Source organism: Cebus imitator, unplaced genomic scaffold, assembly GCF_001604975.1.
Source record: "Cebus imitator isolate Cc_AM_T3 unplaced genomic scaffold, Cebus_imitator-1.0 Scaffold203, whole genome shotgun sequence".
Classification (NCBI taxonomy): domain Eukaryota; kingdom Metazoa; phylum Chordata; class Mammalia; order Primates; family Cebidae; genus Cebus; species Cebus imitator.
The window spans coordinates 826,438-849,530 of record NW_016107518.1 but is presented as its reverse complement, the minus strand read 5'-3'; the positions used below and the strand labels follow the sequence as shown (position 1 = coordinate 849,530).

The 23,093-nt window shown below is 57.4% G+C and overlaps 2 protein-coding genes across 10 annotated transcripts in view; one reads left to right on the top strand and one right to left on the bottom strand.

Annotated features, from left to right (window-relative positions):
• Positions 1–6,728: 6,728 nt before the first annotated feature.
• On the top strand, positions 6,729–10,001 carry ISLR (immunoglobulin superfamily containing leucine rich repeat). The gene is made up of 2 exons (XM_017548031.2): positions 6,729–7,124; positions 7,952–10,001. Exon 2 carries the CDS (start codon positions 7,960–7,962, stop codon positions 9,244–9,246), a length of 1,287 nt encoding a protein of 428 aa, XP_017403520.1. The 5' UTR covers positions 6,729–7,124; positions 7,952–7,959; the 3' UTR covers positions 9,247–10,001.
• A 2,563-nt stretch (positions 10,002–12,564) lies between these two features.
• Positions 12,565–23,093, bottom strand: part of STRA6 (signaling receptor and transporter of retinol STRA6) — a 35,915-nt gene continuing 25,386 nt past the window's right edge. For 5 of the 9 annotated variants that reach the window (XM_017548024.2, XM_017548023.2, XM_017548021.2 and 2 more), the window contains 8 exons: positions 22,151–22,313; positions 18,086–18,161; positions 17,019–17,152; positions 15,432–15,549; positions 15,257–15,358; positions 14,399–14,562; positions 13,872–14,027; positions 12,596–13,329 (listed from right to left, as the gene is read on the bottom strand). In XM_017548024.2, the coding sequence (XP_017403513.1) occupies positions 13,166–13,329; positions 13,872–14,027; positions 14,399–14,562; positions 15,257–15,358; positions 15,432–15,549; positions 17,019–17,152; positions 18,086–18,161; positions 22,151–22,313 (1,077 nt within the window). In that variant the 3' untranslated portion in view covers positions 12,596–13,165. Of the gene's footprint in view, positions 13,330–13,871; positions 14,028–14,398; positions 14,563–15,256; positions 15,359–15,431; positions 15,550–17,018; positions 17,153–18,085; positions 18,162–22,150; positions 22,314–23,093 lie in introns of all 9 variants that reach the window. The other 4 variants (XM_017548030.2, XM_037745533.1, XM_017548022.2 and 1 more) reach the window with 2 other exon arrangements.

Here is a 23,093-nt window from a genome sequence, read left to right as displayed (position 1 = left end):
AAAAAAAAAAAAAAAAAAAAAAAAAAAAAAAAAAACGAAAACAAAAGCAGTGTGACTCAAACAACAAAAAGTTGTCGTCTCACAGTTAACTGTGGGGGAGGATCTGTTCCAGGCCTCTCCCCTACGATCTGTTGGCTTGCTGGAGATCTCTGATGCTTCTTGGCTAGCAGATACACAGCTCTACCAGCTGCTTTCATCTTCATTTCCTGTTCTTCCTGTGTCTTCCACTTGTCTTCCTTCTGTATCCAAATTTCCCCTCTTTATGAAGACACCAAGAATTCTAAATTTTTAATTTGGCCTTCCAAGTAGTTATCAAGACACATTTGTCATAGAACATACTAAACCGTTTGTAGAATTTATAACTTTAAAATATTTACATATATGGCCGGGTGCGGTGGCTCACGCCTGCAATCCCAGCACTTTGGGAGGCTGAGGCAGACTGATCACCTGAGGTCAGGAGTTCAAGACCAGCCTGGCCAACATGGTGAAACCCCGTCTCTACAAAAATACAAAAATTAGCAGGGCGTGGTGGTGCGTGCCTGTAATCCCAGCTACTCAGGAGGCCGAGGCAGGAGAATCACTCTAACCCAGGAGGCGGAGGTTGCAACGAGCCGAGACAGTACCACTGCACTCCAGCCTGGGCTGCAAGACCCAATCTCAGGTATTTCGTTATTGCAAGACAAGAGCGAGCCTCCGTCTCAAAAATAAATAAATAAATAAAATATTTACAAATACGGTATATGGGCCTCCAATTACACCCTGTCACAGGCCCTGCACATGTTATGCGCAGGCCTGACGTGTGTAACCATCGCAGCGGAAGGACCAGGAGCCATCAGTTGTTGGTCTGGAAAGTGCACAGGAGAAGTCAAGGGCGGGAGAAGAAGGGTGGCGGTGTTTTGTTAGCGGCCTCTCTTCCAATGTGATGCTCTGTTTTGCCATTTGCATGGTTCACTTCAATAAAACTTACGAAAGTTATCCAAGTTCTCAGCTCGTCCCTCGAGTCTTCCTGATCCCCTGCTCTCACCTCCCTTCTCGGAGCTTCTACAGCCCTCCGCGGCTGTGCCACCTTCTGTCCTGCCTGGCCTGCTCTCCGAGAGGCCCCTGCAGACAATGCCACCTCCCCACGCGCACCGGTCGCCTGTGTCCTTGCCTTCCCCCGAGAGATTCCCTGGGCTGAGGTCAGCACAGCCCGCTTGCCCGGCCTCCTCTTGGTCAGCACTCTCTGCTGGAGCTTCTCCCCTCCCTCCATCTCTAGTCTGGTGCTCCCACCTGCACCTCCCGGTGGCCCCTCAGGGTTGGGAGAAGCCCAGGCTCTGCCCACAGTCTCTGTCTGGTGGCTGGGGGCCAGCGGGGAGGTGTTGGATGGCACAGCGCTGCAGCCTCACCTCTTCCTGAGAAGCAGGTGTCTGCCATGCCAAATGGGTTTCTGCTGTCAGCGAGAGGCTCCACTCTCCTCCTGACTGGCCCAAGCCTTTGCCACCACTGATGTCTTGATGTCTCCGTCTCCCTCCCTCCCCTCTCCCTCGTCCTTGCTTTCTGCTGGGTCCCCCTGTTTCCCCTTTTCTCTCTGTCTGCATTACCCTCCAAGCCCTTCGTCCTCAATGCCATCTTCTCATGGAGCAGAGGGATGATTGTGACTCTCCCATTCCAGCCCCCAGATCTTGCTTCATCCTCAGGTTAAACTACCCCTGCCCCACCCACTCAACCTGCACCTGCATCTAATCCAGGCCCTTCATGCTCAGCCCTAACAAGTGGCCCTTGGCCCATTCCCAGTCCCCCACAGCCAGCAGAGGGACGTGATCCTGACCCTATAGCACTGGCTCCAATCTAGAACCTTGATCTGAACAATCACTGCCATTCAATCCCACCCTTACCGTGTGGGAAAGGCTGGGGCTGAAAACTCGAGGTCTGTGGTGTGTCCTGGGAGTGTGGCCAAGGTCTGCATTCCTGGAAACTGTGGGGCTGGTTTGGGGAAGAACAAAAATAATTCCTATGAAATATGCTTCAATCGGTGCTGCTGCTGAAAACAGTCCCTGAGGACCAAGAGGAAGTTCAGGAGGGGGCAGTGGGAATGGCGTCAGGAGAGGGGACAAGAAACGTGGCTGGAGATGGCCCTGAGTAGAAGGGCAGTGACAGCAGGAACGGCTCTGCCCTGGGCAGATGGAGGAGGGCAGGAGAGAGGGGGGCAAAGGCTCCAGCTGGAAAGCCAAGGTCATTGTTCATTCATTCCTTTGTTCAGCAGCTATTTATTGAGCACCTACTAAGTGGCAGGCCCTTTGCCGGGCTTTGGGGGGATAGCAGTGGACAGAACCAAGTCTCTACCTATGTGGAGCTCACATTCAGACTGCGGAGACAGACAGGAAACACACTAACAGAGATGTCGGGGAGGGTTGGGAAGAAGGACAAATAAGCCAAGGTGAGGGGACAGAGAGGGACAAAGACTGTTCATAGAGGGTGGCCTGGGAAGGCCTTTCTGGAGAGCTGACATTTGAACGAAACTCAAAAGACAAGAGGAAGGGAGCCCTGCAGGTATGGCGGGACTTTGTCTAGTTAGAGGCAATGGCAGGAGCTGCAGCCCCAGTTTGGGAGCAGGGGACGCGTGGGGCTGCACGCAGTGAGCAGGGCCAGAGCAAAGCGGGTGAGGCCGGAGAGGCAACCAGGCTGACACTGAGGCTCCGTGGGTTCCTAGGTCACAGAGCCCGAGGGGAGGGAGCCTCATGCCAGAGTGGTGGGAAGGGGTGGAGGAGAATGGGGAGGAAATGGGAGTGAGGCCCCCCCATGGAAGGCCGGCTGTGACCTCTGGGCTGAGGTGGTGGCACCTGCAGGGCTCCCCCATCCACAGCCTGGGCGCTCATGCCACGAGCTCCTGCTCACTCCGCCTCACATCCCCACGCTCGTGCATGAACAACCAACACACGTGGAAAGCGGGCACAGGCTCACCTGCCACACGCACGCACATGGAAATGGTGCGTGAACACATTCGTGCGCACAGGCCCTTCCTGTCAGTCGATATTTCTGAGAATTCTAGACAGGCAGAACACAGGGGCCGAAGGACTTTAGATCAACTCTCATGTATGACAGAGGCACTAAGGCCTAGACAAAGGGAGCCTTATGATTTGGTGACCTAGGCAGATCGCTCCATGTCCCCCTCATGCATGTGCACGCACACACACACGCACACTCACACACACACACACACACACGAGTGCACATGGTCCCACCAGCTGGCCAGACCTCCATCCGTAGCCCTATCTTCTCAAGGACTAGGACAGCCTCTTGCTCCCAGGACACCCACAGGCTTAACCAAGTCCCTCCAGGAGCGTGCGGAGCTTCCTCCCAGCTAATCCGGCAGGCTACTGGTGGAGGCATGCAGTGTAAGGCCCAAGGCAGACTCTGCCCCTCCTGGTGGGACGGCAGCAGCCCACACCCACAGCCGCCCACCCCTCGTAGCAGCCCCCAGCTGCCTCTCCCCACTCAGAGCCTGTTTCCGGGTCCATCGACCTCCTTCCTCCATCTCTCTTTCTGGGTCTTTCTCCCTGGCTCCCTTTCTCTACCTCCGGAAAGGAGGCCGTGATTCTGTGTTTCTCCCTCTCTTTCTGCTGGTGTCTCTCTCATTTCTGTTTCTCTCTAGTTCTCTGTCTCTGCTGGGCTTGTCCGTCTCTCTCCATTTTCTCATCAGGATCTTTTTTTGCCTTCCAGGAAAAGCCGATGTGGCGCCCCTGGTCAGTGGCAGTGAGGCCATCTGGGGTGCGGGAGTCCTGGTGGAGCAGCGGCAGCTGGGGTGGGGCTGGCCGTCGGGCTGGAGGCAGCGGAATGGGAGGAGAGAGGGCTGGGCCTCTGCGAGCAGGAAGGGGTGCACGGGAAAGAAAAACTGGGGGATGAAGGGGCACCCTCCCCTGCTAGGGTGACCAACTGTCCTGGTTGGCTGAGACCGTCTGGATTTTAGCATGGAAAGCCCCATGTCCCAGAAAACCCATCAGTCCAGGTGAACCAGGACGGTTGGCTGGTCACCCTCCAGGCTGCCAGAGACCCCCAGGAGACAGGGCCAGGGCTCAAGGAAGGGCTTCCAAGCTCAGCCTCATAGTTCTGGGGACAGTCAGGGCCCCACATGCTCACCAACGGTCCCCATCTCAGGCCTGAGCCCAATTCAGAAGAGGCCAGGAGAGGGGAGATGGCGGCCCAGACAGCCCACAGAAGGCTCCCAGGCTGAGAAGTCGAGGGACCCCCCTTCCAGCTTGCCTCCCTGCCTGCTGCCATGATCTCCTGTGGGGTGGGCTTTACAGAAAGAACTTCAGCTGTGGCGGCAAGGGTAGAGCAGAGGCCGACCTGGAAGGTCACAAGCCCCTTCCTCGGAGGCCTGCACAACTGCTCCTGGGCCCTGCTGAGGGGCGGGCCCGCCTATGAGACACCTCGGAGAGTCAGTGGTCTTCAGCTGAGGTCCTGGCGGCCCTATTGTCTTTCCTGGTGGAGGCAGGGCAAGGCCTGCACCTTGCAGGCAGTGGCGGGACCTGAGCAGGCCGGGAAGATCAGTCAGCGACTGGCAGGCATGCGCCGTCCCCTTTCTGCCCGGGTGGGCTTGTCCCTCTCACTGTTCCCACCCTCAGCCCCCCGCAGCTATTCTCAGGTAGGAGTTTGAGCTTAGGGTCTGGTTGTCACCAAGGTCTTCCATAGGGAATGAGGGGACAGACTCCCAGCCCCCAGAAGGCTGCTAACACACTCACCCACCCAACAGAGCGTGGGGCTCCTACATTGTATGAAATATTCTCTAAAAAGAAATATTATCTGAAGTGTCTGGGGCACGCCCCTTCCCTGGCCTGGGCCCAAAGGCCCGGTCTGTAAGATGACGAGGAGGTGAAGTGGGTGAGCTCTAAAATGCTTCGCTCTGATGACCACCCCACCTTGTCCAGCAAGCAGTGAAGGGCGCCTACTGAGTGTCTTGCCTGTGCCAGGGATTGAGAGCACCTGGGAAGGTAAGGCCTCTGCCCTCAGTGGGCTTCCTCTCTAGTCAGGGGTCACACCTTAAACACGCGTGAATAAGTGATCACAGCTTATAGGAAGAGCTATGAAGAAAAGTCAGGAACGTCGGAGAGAACAGTCACTGGGAACTGAGGGCTGCGGAGGCACCTGTGCTCTGACCCTGGTGTGCTTGGAAGGAGGGAGGTAGGGTGGGAACTCTGAGCTTCTCAGAGCACCCTGGAGGTGAAGTTGGTAGCATAGACTTTGTGCAGGTGAGGGTATGTGTATGGGCTGTGCAGAACAGAGTGAAGCCCCCTCCACCAGGAAGCCCTCCCTGACTGACACTGAGGTCACTGAATCTCCCCTCTGGTTTACAGTCTCTGGTTGACCCACCAAATTCAGGACTTTCGTAGAAATTCTCCGGCACAGTCAGGCTGTTGTAGGAGAGCGCTTCCTCTGCAGAGGAAGGAGAGGGCGCTCTGCTTTAGACCATAATAATATCCTTGGCATCAGACCAGGCTGTTTTGCAGGCAGCGTGCTGGAGGGAATGGGGTGTGATGAGCTGGACCAGGCTTCCTGGGGATGCTTTCAGCCAAAGACGAACCCTGTCCACCCTTGGCCCTGCTGAGAGGGTGAGTTGAGTCACGAGCAGAGTTCAGCCCGTTATCAGATGGAAGGCTAAGGGAGCTTGCGGAGGGCTCCTGAGGGGTACGGCAGGCTTGCTCTGTGGAGGGCAAAATTCTTCAGTCTACAAAATTCTTTCAGCCCCAAAATTTTTCTGGGGCTCCTTCATCTTTCAGGTTATCTTCCAGCTCCCTTGTTTTGGACCTCCACTTTGGTTTCCCCATGCCCACTCCCCTGCGCCTTCCCATTTGAGAAAAGGGGTCAAATGTCCTCACCCTGGAGGTGTCTGCCCCTTCCACACAGTTGGTGTTGGAACAGTGGAGCTCAGAGAGGTCAGCGGCGACCAGCTGGCTGTCCAGCACCAACAGTGGGATCTTGGGCCCTGTGGGGAGCACAGAGAGAACCCTGCAGGAGTGCGGCCCCATGGCATCCCTTCTGGGTGCTCGGTGGGCAGTCCTGGGGGATGGAACCCCTCTGTGGGTCTGGGTGTCTCAGAATCCCAGCCAGGAGCACTGAAGGCCAACAAGTTCCCGCCCTGAGCTGTCTGAGCCAGGCCTCCCAGTCTCCTCCCCAGCCAGAGGGGAGTGCCGTCAGCGGCGGGGCCTGGAGTCTTGGAGCATTTGGTGCAGCTCAGTCTCGGAGCCAATAGGATACGTTTTCTTAGAAAAACACGCCTGACTTCTCGGCTTTCACGGAGGGGTTGGTGTCTGCTTTGCACACTTTGGCCGTCTTGGCTTTTTCCTGAAACACACACACACACGGATGCACACGCACTTCCACACACAAACTCACACCAAGACAGACACACACAAACACACACCAAGATGTACACACACACACACTCAAACACACAGAAATTCACATACTTGGTTTCACACCACATCCACACACACACACACACACACACACACACATATAAAGTCATGCACACATGGAAAAATGCACCCTCACACCCACAAACTTGTGCACAAACACACAGACAGCCCTGGCTTGGGCAAAGCCTTCCCCTTTTTTCTTGTTTGAAGTGGACGTCTCCCCCGCCGCGAGATTCCCTTTCTCGCCCTCGCCCCGCTGAAATCCCCCTGGCCCCATCATTTCTTGGGTGCTTTCCAGACAGTGCTGTGTCTTTAAGGAAACTGAAGCTGCTAAGAGTGAGTGAGAGGGAGAGAGAGAGAAAACACAACCCCCAAAAATTTGGCATCTCTTCCCCCCTCAAGTTTCTGGTGTCACTTAGGAAACACAGGTCTTTGTTGCTGCAGAGAAGCAGTTGTTTTGCTGGAAGGAGGGAGTGCGCGGGCTGCCCAGGCTCCTCTGGGCTCCTCCCCGCAGCCTCGCCTCAGTGGATGGTCCCAGGCACCCTGTCCGGGGGAGGGAGGGCACAGGCCTGCACACTGAAGGTGGGGCGGGACCAGGCTGCCCCTCGCTCCAGCATCCAAGGCCTTTGGGCGCCCTTGGCCCTGAAGACTGTCGGGGCTAACGTGGTCCTTTGTTGCTTTTTGATTCCACCTTAGAAGAGGCTCCGCTTGACTGAGAGTAGTCTGAAGGTAAGCCGGTGGGGAGGAGGGCTCCAGGGCCAGCGGCGGGAGGGGGAGGCCTGTTGGACGTGGGGGCTGGCTCCCTCTAGGCCCGCCCCGGCTGGTCTGAGTTGTGGGAACCGTCCAAGGGACATCTGCTTCTTCGACAACCCACAACTGAGTCCCCGGAAATCCCACCCGCATTTGGGCTCAGCCCCTGGCCTCACCCAAGTCAGCGAAGAGGTCCTGGTGGAGGGGTTATTTAGGCAGCTGCCTGGCTAAGTTGAACGGAGCAGGCCACAAGTGTGATTTCACTGAAAAGTCCTGGCATCTGCTGCCGTCAGGGCCGGAGGAGAGTCAGGCTGGAGGAGCCGCGGGGGCGGGTGAAGTGGATGGGGGTGGTGATCACTGCACAAGGGGCCTTGACTGGGCCAGGGCAAAGCATACCTATGGGGGGCTCCAGTGGGAGGGGCTGCGGCCAGGATGTGGGAGGGCAGGGGGAGGTTCCGTGCCAGAGGAGGGGCGGCTGGAAAACAGATTTTGAGTCCTAGAGTCAAGTAGGAACAGGCCGAGGCAGGGAGAACACTCCACTCGGAGGAGGAGCTGAGGTGCTCTCCCATCCTGTCTCCACCCTGCTTGGCTGCGTGACCTGGAGCAAGTCCCAGCCCTGCTCTGGGCCTCAGTTTCCCCTGGTGTAGGATGGGGGTAGTGGGCTAGGTGGTGCTGGGCTTTAGCTGGGTCATATGTGGCAGGGCTGCCTGATGGGAAAGAGCTCTGGCTGGGGTTGTGGGAGGAATGAGTCCTTTCGGCAGGTCCTCGGGATCCCCTGGGTGACAGGCCCTTCTCCTTCTCTGCAGGAGGCACCATGCAGGAGCTGCGTCTGCTCTGGTGGGTGGTTCTCCTGGGCCTGGCGCAGGCCTGCCCGGAGCCCTGCGACTGCGGGGAGAAGTATAGCTTCCAGATCGTCGACTGTGCCTACCGTGACCTGGAGGCCATGCCGCTTGGCTTCCCGGCCAACGTGACTACACTGAGCCTGTCAGCCAACCGGTTGCCAGGCTTGCCGGAGGGTGCCTTCAGGGAGGTGCCCCTGCTGCAGTCGCTGTGGCTGGCACACAATGAGATCCGCACAGTGGCCGCCGGCTCCCTGGCCTCTCTGGGCCATCTCAAGAGCCTGGACCTCAGCCACAATCTCATCTCTGACTTTGCCTGGAGCGACCTGCACAACCTCAGTGCCCTCCAGCTGCTCAAGATGGACAGCAACGAGCTGACTTCCATCCCCCGGGACGCCTTCCGCAGCCTCAGTGCTCTGCGCTCGCTGCAAATCAACCACAACCGCTTGCACTCACTGGCCGAGGGCACCTTCACCCCGCTCACCGCCCTGTCCCACCTGCAGATCAACGACAACCCCTTCGACTGCACCTGCGGCATCGTGTGGTTCAAGACGTGGACCCTGGCCACGGCCGTGTCCATCCCGGAGCAGGACAACATCGCCTGCACCTCACCCCATGTGCTCAAGGGCACGCCGCTGAGACGCCTGCCGCCGCTGCCCTGCTCGGCGCCCTCCGTCCAGCTCAGCTACCAGTCCAACCAGGATGGTGCCGAGCTGCGGCCTGGCTTCGTGCTGGCACTGCACTGCGATGTGGACGGGCAGCCGGCCCCCCAGCTTCACTGGCACATCCAGATACCCAGTGGCACTGTGGAGATCACCAGCCCCAATGTGGACACTGATGGGCGTGCCCTGCCCGGCACCCCTTCGGCCAGCAGCCAGCCGCGCTTCCAGGCCTTTGCCAATGGCAGCCTGCTCATCCCTGAATTTGGCAAGCTGGAGGAAGGCATCTACAGCTGCCTGGCCACCAATGAGCTGGGCAGCGCCGAGAGTTCAGTGAACGTGGCGCTGGCTACACCAGGCGAAGGTGGTGAGAACACGCTAGGGCACAGGTTCCGCGGCAAAGCGGCTGAGGGAAAGGGCTGCTATACAGTTGACAACGAGGTGCAGCCATCAGGGCCGGAGGACAACGTGGTCATCATCTACCTCAGCCGTGCTGGGAACCCCGAGACTGCAGTCGCAGGAGACGGGGTCCCTAGGCAGCTGCCCCCAGGCCTGCTCCTGCTGGGCCAAAGCCTCCTCCTCTTCTTCCTCACCTCCTTCTAGCCCCACCCGGACGGGGACTGGGCCAAAGCCACCCCAGCGTTTCCCTAACTCTTCCCCTTGCCCCTGCCAGCGCTTCTTATAAGTGCTGCAGGGGTCTGGGGTTGGCAACTCCTGAGGCCTGCATGGGCGACTTCACGTTTTCCTACCTCTCCTTCTAATCTCTTCAGAGCACCTGCTACTTCCGACTTCTAGACCTGCTCCGCACTCGTGACTAGGATAGAATTTGATCCCTTAACTCACCGTCTGTGGTGCTCGTTGCTGCTAACAGCGTTGCCCATGCTCTCCCTTCAGGGGCAGCATGCTAACAGGGCGATGCCCTAACCCAGCTGGGAGAAGCCTCAGTGGTGAATTCCAGGTGCTGTGACTGTCGAGCTGGCCAGGGCCAGGTGTGGGGGAACAGAGTTGGGGCTTGGCCAGGAGGGGGTCTGAAGCAGACAGGGCACGACAGAGGAGGCTGGGATGTAAAGACAGAGGCTGGCGTGGTTCTGAGGCTCTCCCAGGCCTGCTCAAGCTCCTCCTGCTCCTTGGTGCTTTCTGATGACTTGGGGGCTTGGGAGTCCCTTTGTCCTTATCTGAGACTGAAATGGGGGGGATCCAGGAAGGGCCTCCCTTCCTCTTACCCCTCCTCCCTCAGCCCACACCCTCTACCCTAACCTGTCCTGCCTTTCTCCCCAGCTACCCGTCTGCTGCCTGCTGCTCTGCAAAGGCCAGGCAGCCTGGGAGCAGCAGAGAAATAAACAGCATTTCTGATGCCCTTCTGTGTCTGCCTGGAATTTTGTCTGCATCTAGGAGCCCCTATGTGGAGACAGGATCAGGAGCTGAAGAGTCGGGGCAGCCAGCCTACCTGCCCACAGTGACAGGGGACTCTCAGACCCCAGCAGCCTGTAAGGGCTGGCCTGTGCTGTGCCAGGGGCTGGGTCTTGCAGTCAGCTGAGCTGCAGATGTTCCCGTCCTCCAAAGCATCCCACAGGACGGGGGGCAGGAGCCTGCGGTGGCTGGCCACCCTGAGCAGGGCCTGACGTCAGCAGTGGCTTCAAGAGGCATTTTGGAGACACAAGGAAGTGGAAGTGCCTGAGTGGCAGCTCCTCTTCCCTGTCCTGCTCCTGGAAGAGATGGACAGGAACGAAGGGGACCAAAGGCGAAAGGGGATAGGTGGGGCAAGATGGAGGAGACACATGCGGAGAAGGGGACACAGGACAGAGGAGGAGAAAGCCCCAGAGAGGCTGGGAACAAGAGGACACACTTGAGGGAGAAGCTGCGGGAAACAAATCATACTTACCCTCCCCCAAAGAAGAAATGGTATTCCAAAAGGAAAGTCCAAATGAGGACTGCAGATTCCTGTAGGAATCTTTCCCCATGGAACAGATGGATCAGTAAGTGGCCTGGGCTGTGTGTGTGTGTGTGTGTGTGTGTGTGTGTGTACGTATAGCAACCTTCTTCAAGCCTGCTCCGTGTGTGTGTGTGTGTGTGTGTGTGTGTGTGTGTGTGTGTGTGTACGTACGTACAGCAACCTTCAGCCTCTCCAGATGGGGAGCATAAGGATGAGGTCCTAAGCTGGAGACCCCACACAACCTCCTATCTGAGCCAGGTCAGAGATATGTCTTCCTACTGCCTCCATCCCACCCCTTTCAAGATTGAGGCTGCTGCCTGCAGAGACAATGGCCCGGGGGAAGGCTCTGTGGCCTCTGTCCAGAACTCCCAGAACTGCTAGCTCAGCAAAGTGGAGGCAGGAGGCCAAAGAGTCTGGGGTAGCAGCTGTGAGCCTTGGCTGCTGGCCAGCCCTCTTCCCTCCCTCCTGGTCCACATACAGCCCCTCCCCGTGCCCACTCTCCCCTCATCAACTTGCAGCTCCTGCTGAGCTGATATCACCAGCAGCGTGTATCAAGAATGACTCCTCATCTAAAATAAAAGTTGAACAAAAATGACTCAGGTCTGGTGGAAAACAGCAGGATGGAGCCAAATCCCATGTGCTGGGCCACCTTGGGTAAGTCATTGCCCACGTCTGGGCTTCGGTTGCCTTAGAAATCACATGACGAGGTGGGGCAGGGTGCTGCTTCAGGGTGCAATGGACTCTGATTGCCTAAGCTTGATATTCCCAGCCTGACTGGGACATCCCTGGCTCCATTCCCAGCTGAGCGGGCTTGGCTTCCTGGAGCAGGACCTGGACCTAAGACCTGGGTCAGGGGCTGTGGCTTGAGTGGACTAGCTACTCCCCTGCTTTACAGTCTTCCGTGGTCCCCACTGCCCTCCAGGTAAGGCCTCAATTCCCCCCTTAGAGCCTCTCTGACCCGCTCCTCCAATGAGCCCACCCTTTCTGCCTCTCCTTGGAACAGCGAATTTCTTGTTCCCTTAACGCTCCATGGTGTGCCATCCTCTGCACCGTCGCTTACACTGTTCCGTCCGCCCGGGCACCCTTTCCCTGTTCTTCATTTGGCTAAGTCAGTCTTTGAGAGTCATCTCTGGCATCACCGCCTCCAGAAAGCCTTCCTGGATGTTCCTCTGCCCCCAGTGTGAACAGGGCCCCTTTCTCTGGGAACCTGGATTCTCCTCCCCTGAGACTCTGTCAGTTGCTGAAACAAGGGCAGGAAGCCTTTTTCAATGGGCAGCAGTGGGATCAGAGCGTGCCCTCTTTGGTCTCCTCGGGGCAGCCTTGAAAATGGTTTAGAGGTCCCTGCCTCTGCCCCTGCCTTTATAGGTGTTTGAGGCTGTAGCAGGAACCTAGGCCGGGGACTGCTGATCTCCACTGCCTGTGTAGGCATTTCTCAAGGCTCTGCTAACCTAGATCTGTAGGTGACCACATCTTCCCACCCTCTGTAGCCCCCCACCTCTCTGTGGGCCCAGGGCCTCTTCCTTATTCACACATCCCCAACCTCCAGCAGGGAAAAGACCCCAGCCTGTCTCCACCCTCCTTTCCCCTCCATATCCTCACTCTACTCCCATCAGGACAGCCCCCGCTGTGTCCTCACGTGTCACACACCCTTTCCTACCTCCACACCTGGGGTCACACTGCTTCCCCAGCATTCCTAAAGTAACTTCCCCCCTCCGCCCCAGTCCTGCACCTTCTTTAAGACGCAGAATAAGTCCTACTTCCGCAGCCAGCATCCACATGGCTCAGGGGGGCATCGTAGGGTCTCCAATGTCTTTGTCACCCACAGGGATGCAGCTACAGGTTCTCTCTGCCTTCTACCCAGTGTCTGGCCAGCATGTGACCAGGACACCCTGGGCCCCCCCAAGCCCCATCCCCATCAAGGCACAGCGCCGATGTACTGAGAGTGTGGGCGGGGCTTTCCCTCCATACCCCTCCCGCTATGAGGACAGTTTCTCGGGAACAAGTTTATTGCAGGGAACACACTAACCTCTTTCATAATCGTCAAAGGCATAAAAACTACAAAAATATCTGGCTCTCGAGTGTGGGCGGCTCGGTGTGAGACCTGGTCTGAGTTGTGACTTGGGCTGCCCTGCAGCCAGGGGCCAGGGAGCCTTCCAGCCACTCCCCAGAGAGGGCCGTGGAACTGAACGAGAGAGGAAGCACCTTGGCTGCTTCCACAGCATGAAGACCAAGGCCGAGGCGGGGGCGGAGCTGGAATGATTCCAGCAAAGGGCTTCATCAAGGCCCTTCAAGGCTGGTGGCAGAGCCAGGGTGGGGAGAGGCCTGGATGTGGCCACCCCGGCTTGACTGGCTCCTGAAGCAAGGCCCTAATCCACCAGTTTCTTTCTTCAAAAGTCCTTCTGGCTCTCCCGTGGCCAAGTGGGCAGAGCAGAGCCCTCCTGAGGCTCCCAGTGCAGATAGACCTCCACACAACCACGGTGATCCAGGCTGCATGGCCTAGGTGATGCTGGGAGAGCCGGTGAGGGAGGAGGATGGTGGGTGGGAACGCGCCTCAACACAGACAGGAGGGTGGGTTGGCCTCCCCTGCCCTCAGGGCTGGGCACCATTGGCACCCAACAGGGCTGTCTTCCGGAAGGCCTGCAGGGTTGGGTTGTGCAGCAGCGTGTAGGCCAGACCCCAGCGAGCCCTGCCGCGGCCAGCCCTGGGCCCTGCTCCCTTGGCCATGGAGTCCTTTGTCTGCAGCAGCTGCATCCCTAAGAGATACAGATTTTCTGTGAGTCACTCAACAAACACCCAGCCAAGTCTCCCCTAGCCCTCGGACCTGGGCAGAGAGCCTGAAAATCCCAGGCATAGAGCAGGTGGTGAGGCTTAGGATGTCCCCTGCAGGCAGCGTGTGGAAGTGGGGAGTGAGGTCTGTGGATAGACTGGAAGCGGGGTGGGACAAGGGCCTGGAGCTGGCTTAGTGTTCCCTCCCTACTACACACTTCTGGGCAGAAGGAAAGGAGGAGGTCATACTCCCTGCCCCAAGGGAGAAGTGGGGGCAATGACGGAGCCCCTACGCAAGGCAGCTGTTTCATTCTCTCCGTGTGCACACTGAGGGTGTGTGTATGTGTGTGTTCATACCACGGAAAAAATTACCCTGAGATCAGACCAGGAGGGGCGACCAAAGGCAGCCAAGGGAGAGAGGAAGTGAAAATTTTCCTGGCGCCTACTCTGAGTGCTGGGGAGGGGCACGCATCCTTCCTGGGAGAAGCTGGGTAGGCTCTATGCCCCCATTCCCCGCGGGAGGCCGCACCTTCGTCTTCTTCCCCGGGTCTGAGGCTGTCCTTGGGCGCTGCCGTGGTCCTGGGTGGGAGGCTCCGCGATTGCAGGAGCAGGGAGCAGAAAGTTGTCATGGCTGGGTGCGACTGGCTGACCTCAATCTTCAAGAAGTTTCGGTAGGTGTAGTAGCCTGGGGTGGGGTGGCGGATGGCAGTGCTGGGGGAGCAGGGGCCAGACTAGAGGCACCCAGACATCACCCAGACACACACACACACACACACACACACACACACAGTGCGCGTGCACAGCCTGCATCCAAGCTTGTAGACACGCCAGGCGCATGGCACAGCTGCTGCCTAGCACAGTGGACCTGCTAGAACACCCCACGCCCAGTGCACATGCTGCAGAACCACACGAGGCACAGCGCAGGGCACTCAGGTGGCATATGCAGCTGCAGACATCAGGCGAACTGACCCTCTGGCATGGGCCTGGGGCAGGGCGGACGCCTTCCTCACTGCCTGGGTAGCCTCAGCAACCCTCCAGCCCCACCCATGAACGTACCAGGGTCAAGAGTGGCAGCTCTCGGTGGCAGCAGGCTGAAGTCCATCTGGCCGAGGTGGATGGTGTTGTAGACGGCAGAGAGGAGCACTCGCCACGTGGCCATCATGGCCCCCACCAGCACGTTGAGGGGGAAGAGAAGAAAGGTGGCCGCACAGAGCACTCTCCTGGGGTGGGAGAAGAAAGCTGAGGCAGGCCCTCCCCAGAGCCCCTCCCCAGAGCCCCTCCCCAGGGTCAGGCTCAGACCTGGATGCCTAGAACTGTGCGCCCACCATTTATTGCTGTGTCTTCTGTGCAACCCACCCTGGGCAAGGCCTTCTCTCTTTCAACCCACCACCCTGGGAGATGGGAAACTGAGGCCCAGGGAGATTGGGCGACTTAGCCAAGGCTGTCAGCTATTCAGTGGTAGAGCTGGGCTTTAAGTCCAGGTCCGTCTGGGTCTTTCTATGACCCTGATGCCTTCTAGGTCCCCTGTCTGCTAACTCCAAGTTCCCCCGGGAGCCAAGGTTCTCTCATAGTCTTGTCACCTGACATGGATCTTCTTCGCTACAAAGTGGGGAGGGGCATGGTTTTGAGGGAGCAGAGGATCCAGGGGACAGCAGTGCTGATTGATTCCCAAAGCAAGAAAGGCTCATGGGGGTACTTCCGGCCCCATGCCAGGTATGCAGAGAGGCACTTTGGAGTAGGCGGAGACATTGTCCCTTTTCTCTATGGGTAATGCGAGCCCTTTCTACTATCTTCTGGGCTCCTTGATAGGCAGAGGTGAGAGATGGCAGTGGAGGGAGAAGGACACAGAAAGAGAGCGACGCTGAAGAAGAGGCTGAGGGCCTGAGGAAGCCACAAGCCCAGGTGCCTCCTCACCGGTTGGTCAGCTGTGGGTGTCCATCACGAGTCTCCAGGAAGACCCAATGGGCTGCCATGTTCTGCAGGGTCACAGCCAGGGCCAGAGTCAGCCAGAAGGGCCTGCCAATAGTGGTCGCCGTTAGCGGACCTCTAAGAAGGAGTCCCCGAGCCCTCCATGTCCTGCGTCACTCACCACGAGGACTCCAGGGAGCGGAAGAGCAGGAGGTTCCTGCCGTGGAGCACAGGCATGAACACCAGGAAGGCCAGGGCCGTGGTTCCCAGGAAGAAGATGATCTGCTGCACCAGGAGCCCTGCCCGGTGCAGGAGTGGCACGGGGACAGACGACAGGTTCTATGAAAGCTGGCCATCCCCACCACCCCCAGAACCAGGGGCTTTGGAATTGGGCAGCCTGGTCTTAGATCTCTGTTCTGCCACTGCCTCGCTATGCTGCCTTGAACAAATCACATTCCCTCTCTGAGCCTCAGTTTCTCCCTCTGTAAAATGGGGATAATAGTCCCTACCTCAGAGGCAGTTATAAGGATCCGATAAGATAACATCTACGGAAACTCTTAAAATCACAAAATACTTTGCAACTGGTATTTCCTCCAGTCTCTCCTGAGTTTGTGTTACTGGGGATAAGACTACATTTTAAACTGATGTTTGCTTTCCTTCAAGCCAGAGCCTGGCATACGGTAGGTGCCGAGGACTGTCTATCGAAATAATCTGGCCAGTTGATTAGAGGACGATGTCTGCAAAAGGGCCTGGAGCATAAGGGCTACCAAGAACAGACACTGTGGCTTCTGTCCTAGTAATTCCTCCCCTCCTTTACCGTCCTTCTCCTCCCGCTAGGAGGTGAGAGCAGAAGGAGCTGGAGGGAGAGATACAAGGCCCTTGGATGTGCGATGCTGGTCATAGCCCCTCACCCTGCAGGGTGCTCTTCTCACTGCAGTACCCAAGGGGAGAGTCAGAAACCTGGGGCTGGGAGGGGTCCTGGAAGGTTATCTGGTCCAACTCCCTCAGGTCAGGACCCCCTTTGCAGACTCCAACAATATCCATGAAACCCTGCTTGCATACCTCCAGTGACAGGGATCTCATTACCTCTGTAGGTAGCCTATTGTGGCACGGCTCTTTCTTTTTTCTTTTCTTTTTCTTTCTTTCTTTCTTTTTTTTTTTTTTGTATGGATTCTCACTCTGTCACCAGGCTGGAGTGCAGTGGCTCAATCTCGGCTCACTACAACCTCTGCCTCCAGGGTTCAAGCGATTCTCCTGCCTCAGCCTTCTGAGTAGCTGGGACTTCAGGCGCAGGCCACCACACCTGTCTAATTCTTTGTATTTTTAGTAGGGGCGGGGTTTCACTATGTTAGCCAGGATGGTCTTGATCTCCTGACCTCGTGATCTGCCTGCCTCGGCCTCCCAAAGTGCTGGGACTACAGGCGTGAACCGCTGTGCCCAGACCGACACAGCCCTTTCTTAAGCAGGAATGTGCCATCTTGAATTTGACACCTCCAGACCTGGGTCCACCCCCCATGTAAATACCTGGTGGCACCCAGGGTTCACCTCCATATGGGGGGAACTCACTCAATTTCCTGAGGGCTCCTGTACCCCCACCCTGAGTAAGCTTCCTAAGGGCAGGGAAGGCAGGGGGGTCCCTCCTCTTGCTGTTGCCCTAGAGCAAGTACAAACTCTGAGGACAGTACTTGAAAGCACACTTCTCCACTGGGGCCAGTGTCCGAGGTGGGGCCCAGTCCAAGGCTGGCTGTGGCGGGCATGGGGGGCTTACCAAGGCAGATAAAAGCTGTCTGGTAGGCACTGAAGCTCATCCAACAGAATATGGCTTGGCGGGAGGGATGGGGACTCCGGTGCAGGGGACTCAGGTCCAGAGCAGCTCCTCGGTGCAGAGCTTGAAGATTGGTCCTGGGGTTGGAGCCAGGGAGGCAGAGACCTCAGAGAGCACCACGCTCTCCCTAAATCCTCCTCTGGGCCAGCAACTGGCCAAACCTCCAGAAGAATTTCAACCCACAGCCATCAGCAGGGAAGCCCAGAACTGTGGGAGCCGGGAGGAGGCCACTAACCTGACCTGGGAAGTCAGGGAGGGCTCCCTGGAAGAGGTGATATCTGAGCAGACTTAAAGGGTGAATGAGGAAGACAAAACCAGGCAGAAGGCTCAACTTGAGCCAAGTCAGAAAAGTGAGAAACAACAGTGAGAATGGAAGTGACACACAGCGCAGCCACCAGGGATGGAAGTAAGGCGGGCACTGGCTGGGGAGCCTTGAATGCCAGGAGGAGGAGGGGGTGGTCTGTGGAAAAGGATCCCTGGGAGGAGCTCTGAGGCCTGGCACATGCACAGGACACATGGGCCAGTTCTCTGACATGGGTTAGTGCCCAGGCTGCCCCTTCCCACCTGCCCTGGGCCTTCAGTGCTCCTCACCACTCACCGCTGCAGGGCAAGCGAGGTGGCATGGTGAGACCCGCACTGCCTCTCCAGTGCCCTGTGCCTCCAGGCTACCCATCACCCACACTCTCACAGGGCAGGGCCACCCCAGCCTCTGCTGTCACCTCCACAGTCCTCACCTCCTACCTCTTCTTCCATTTCCGGGCACGTGCAGCCTCCCCAGGCCACCTTCCCTCTCATCCAGCCCACCCAGTGGGCCCTACTCTGAGGGCAAGCTCCACACCTTCTCCCTCCACCTTCTCCCTCCACCATGGGCGGCCACACTCAGGTGGGCTCCGTGACAGCCTGGGCCGGCAGAGCCCTTCCCTCCCTCAGCCCCAGGGCCTCCCTGCAGGCCCACAGGACTCCACTCCTTCCCCACCGCTGAGCCAGGGGAGCTGCAGCCTGCCACTCACCTGTGTGTCACCAGTGAGCGCATCAGGACCAGGAAGGTCAGTGAGCAGGACAAGACCAAGGCTGAGACGTAGCAAACTGGTGGGCAGAGAGGGAGCACAGGGAGAGATCGGGGCCTGCAGGGTCTCCTGGGGGCCTCTGAACCCCTGCCAGGGTGCTGCCTGGCGGGGAGATCCCCTGCCCCACACCACACTCTGAGTGGAGGCCTCGTGGGCCCATCCCCGACTCTCAGATCCACTGTAAGCCAATGACTTAGGCCACCCATTCTTCCCAGTGATATGCAGTGGCCAAGAGGAGAAACCAGCTCTGAGTCTGCAGACCTGGTCCTCACCCCGCTGTTGCTGCCTCCATTGCTGTGGGACCCCCATCCAACCCGGCATCTGCTTCCAGCTCCATGGCTCCTTGGCCATGTGGCCTTCAGGAGGGCACACCATCTCGCCAGGCCACCACTGGCTTGTGAACATACTGCCCGGTGCGCTGTTGTGCTGCCCAGCTCCCAGGATCACGTGAGCCATGAGCCCCATCCAGGTCTGCACTAACGGCCCTCATTCAGAGCATAGGGGGTCTGAGTCCACACCAGTGTGGCCTGAGTCCATCGGAATAAGGGAGGCAGCTGCTGTCGCCCAGCCCCCTCCCTGGCCATGCACGCAATGAGTGTATGCATGATGGTGTGTCGTGAACAAGCCTGGGCGTTTAAGAAGTTCAGGGGTGCAGGCTGCAACTCTCCCACCTTACATCCACTTCCAACCTCGTCTGTCACAGCAGACTGTCACAGTAACCCCACGAGGTTAGACAGAAGGACTGTTCCTGCTGGGCTGAAGAAGAAACCGAGGCCCAGAGAGAGGGCTTTTGCCCAGCCAGCCACGCTGCTAGGAATGAGAGAGTGAGGTGTGCCACCGTTTCCAAGCAGATCCAGAATGATCCTGGGATGCCTGCACCCTGGTCTCATCAGTCAGCCCAGGAAAGTGTTCCTGGTGCCTGTGTTATCACCAGAATCTCAAGTGCAGGGAGAGCAAACACAGAAAAGGCGAAGGCTAGTTCCACATAGCCACGGGGCTTAGAGCGGTGGGTCTCAGCACTGCCAGTGCATTAGGATCACCTGGAGCTGCTAAAACCTGCCCATGGCCCAGGCTGCACCCAAACCAGTTAAATCAGGATTTCTGTGGGTGGGACCCAGCCTCAGCCGTGAAGGCAACACTGGTGATTCAGTGTGCAGTCAGAGCTGACAGCCACTGTTCTGGGGGCTTTCCGAAGGCAAAGCCTTCGTGACGAATTTCTAACAGCAATAAATTGAAATCAATCAATCAACTTATATTTCTTGGGTGCTTACTGCCGTGGCTCTCAAACTTTGCTTGCATTACAATCACTGGGACTGTAATCACAGCACTTTGGGAGGCTGAGGCTGGTGGATCACCTGAGGTCAGGAGTTCGAGACCAGCCTGACCAATATGGTAAAACCCCGTCTCTACTAAACACACAAAATTAGCTGGGCATGGTGGTGGGCGCCTGCTATCCCAGCTACTCAGGAGGCTGAGACAAGAGAATTGCTTGAACCCGGGAGGTGGAGGTTGCAGTGAGCCAAGATGGCACCACTGCACTCCACCCTGGTGACAGAGTGAGACTCCGTCTCAAAAAAAAAAAAGGAAAAAAGAAAAAATTCACTGGGAGGGCTGTTCAATCATAGAGGCTGGCCCCACTCTGAGAGCTTCCAATTCAGTAGGTCTGGCATAGGGCTTGAGCATGGGGAATGTTAAAGTCAGCAGATGGTTTCCAGATTCAGCCAGGGCTGAGAATGATGCTACAGAAACCCAGACCCTTTGGCCAGTCCCTTGCTCCCTCCTCCAGGACCCTCGAGGGACGCTGTTCTCATAAAGCGAGGTTGGGAGAAAGCGATGGTCATGCACAGCTCCAGCCTCCACAGTGCCCCTGCTGGGGCCAGCTGGGCCGCAGTGAGGGCACATTCTAGACCGTCTGCTGCCAGGAGGTGAGCAGCCGTCTTGCTGAGGCTGGCCTGGTGAGTGAATAGGCTAACACAGGCTGAAGGGTTAGCAGTCCCCTGGCCATGGGCCCAGCCTCTGATCTCCATCCATCTACCTCCTATCTCTCTCCCTCCACGGGTTCCCAACTTGGGCCCCCCAAAGCCCAGCACCCACACAATCTTCCTGCTGTTTGCCACCTCTGGGATCCTTCTTCTGGGCCCTGCTTTGGGGATGGATCTGTTCCCTCATGTGACTGAGGGCCTCAAGGCCAAGTGTTCCTTTTTCACGCCAGCGCTCATTTTGCAAGTGGGGAAACTGAATTCAGGAGAGGTAAAGCCCTTTGCCCAAGGTCACTCAGCTTGTAAGTGATGGAGCAGAGACTCTCATCTAGTTTGCCTGACTCCCCGTCTGAGCTCTCTGTGAACGAGGCTATGGTCCAAGTGCTGCGTGGCAGTCCCAAGAGAAGCTCTGAGCTCAGAAGACATTAGCTCCTTAGGTGAAGGACGGACCAAGGGACACTCGAGCCCAGGTGGCGGGGTGGCTTTGGCCACATCTTGAATCCTCCTGGGCCTTGGTATTCCTCATCTGCAGACTTAGAGGGTAAATGGTGCTCTATTTGGCACAAGAAGATCCCAAGTGGGAGCCTTTGAGCTTGGAAACTGCAACATGCAATTATAAACATAAGGCGTGATGAGCAGAAGCAGTCAGTCCTTTGCTCTGGACGTGTCTCTTCTTGCCTCTGAGCCTCAACTGCCTGCTCTGTGAGCTGGGATCAATGATGCCACAGGGTCACTGTGACCTACAGGGTCACCGTGAGCAAGGGTCTGAGGTTGGCTGTGGGCTGACCTGGACCGTGTCTGAACCTGCCTATGACCCAGGTTGCAACCAGCTTGGAAAATCTCCCTGGAGAGGTCGTTTTCAGCTCTCCCGGAATTTGTCACCTGTCCAATTTTTGGGCCCCAGCAGCAGTTCCAGGGAAGCCTCTACTATGGGGAACTGAGGTGCTCAGGGAGATGGTGGAGGTGGTCAGGGAAGGAAGTGGTCACTGCATGTACCTCTGCCCACCCCCTACTCCCTGCCCCCACCATGGCCTGCATGCCCAGGTCTGTGGGATGAGGATGACATTAATGGTCAGGCACAGCTGCGGAGCAGCCACACCTCCACCTGCAACGCTGGCAGCCCTCGCTCTGACCATCGCATGCTACTCCTCAAAAGCCCGAGGCCCCCAAGTCCGTCGAGGGTGCATGCCTCACCAGTTGTGACCAACAGACTTTGTCTCAAATAGAGCAGCATTTACTCTCCAAGTTTGCAGATGGAGAGAGCCCCCCTCAGGCTGCAGGACCCCTGCGTTCTCTTGGCTGCACTCTGCCCTGCTGGCTGGCGTCAGGCAAGTCCCTCCCCGTGTGTCAAGCGGGGCCACTTCTCAGTCCCCTGCACAAGGCTGTTGGGAGCGCCCAGGAGGCAGGGTAGGTAGGTGGCTGCAGGAGGCATCAGACCACAGGAGGGGAGGCCAGGATGGTTCCCTGGTTCAGGAGCTCATTGTCAGAGGAAAGGAGAAAGGAGATGGCTCCAGAAGACAGGGAGTAGGGAAGAGAAAGCATGAGCCCTGCCCAGCGCCGGAGCCCTGCCCGGCGCCAGCCCCCTGCCCAGCACCAGTCCCCTGCCCAGCGCCGGCCCCCTGCCCAGCACCAGCCCCCTGCCATGAGGATTCACTCAGAAATCCTCACCGTCCCCATCACCATCTTTCTTCCTCCTTCCCACCCTCAGCTCACCCATCCTTCCTCATTTCCATGCCCAGAGAGTTGGTCTGAGACACTGAGGTGGCGTGGGGAGATGCCACAGAAGCAGGCAAGGGGCAGGAGCTGCTGAGATGTCCCTCTAGGTTTCATAGAAGCTCAGAACTAGAAGCACCAACTGCCCCAATTTGGAGATGAGGCAATCGAGACCCAGGGAGGGGAAGGATGGGGGGTGGGCAGAGGTGCGTGTCCAAGGGCCCCCAGTGTGTCCATGGCTGACTAGCAAGCAGACCTTGCGTCTCCCAGCTTTCATTCCCCACTGCAGCCCTCAGGGGCTCCCTGGAGGCCTCACCTTCCAGAGCCCACAGATGGTGCTTCACCAGCTCGACCACCTCCTGCTTGTCCTGGGAGAGCACGATCCCAAAGCCGGCCAGCAGGTAGGAGACATCTGTGGTGACTCCTGCCCTCACCTTCTGGATGGTGGGGACCACGCTCACCAGCAGCAGCAGAGCCACCTGGAAGAGCCCTATGGTGAGAGCGCCATCCCAGGAAAAGGGTTTTCTGTGCTAACAGGGGAGACTTGTGGGAAAAAACCAGCAGCACACAGGCTGCAACCACATGCCCACTGCCCATCAGTGTTCTTATCTGCCCGTATAGCAGGTCCTCATGCCTCTAAATGAGGACATTACACACGTGCAATTATAGCTTAACAGGCCAAAGGCATGCCTTCGAGCACCGTAACTGCATACAGTCAGCCCTGCGGGTCTGTGGGCTCCACATCCACAACCAACCAATTCAATCAAGCACAGATCAAAAATATTTGGGGAAAAAAACCCACAATAAAAAATAACACTGTATCATGTCTGTAATCCTAGCACTTTGGGAGGCCGAGGTGGGCTGATCACCTGAGGTCGGGAGTTCAAGACCAGCCTGACCAACATGGAGAAACCCATCTCTACTAAAAATACAAAGTTAGCCACGTGTGGTGGTACACGCCTGTAATCCTAGCTACTCGGGAGGCTGAGGCAGGAGAAGTGCTTAAACCCGGGAGGCAGAGGTTGCGGTGAGCCGAGATCACACCGTTGCCCTCCAGCCTGGGCAACAAAAGCAAAACTTCGTCTCAAAAAACCCCAAAAAACAATCTAATACAAATAGCACAAGTAATACAGTAGGACAACTATTTACATAGCGCTTTTGTTAGGTATTATAAGTAATCTAGAGATAGCGAGGTATGTTGGAGAATGTGTGTACGCTATATGCAAGTACTATACCATCCCACATTGGAAATTTGAGCC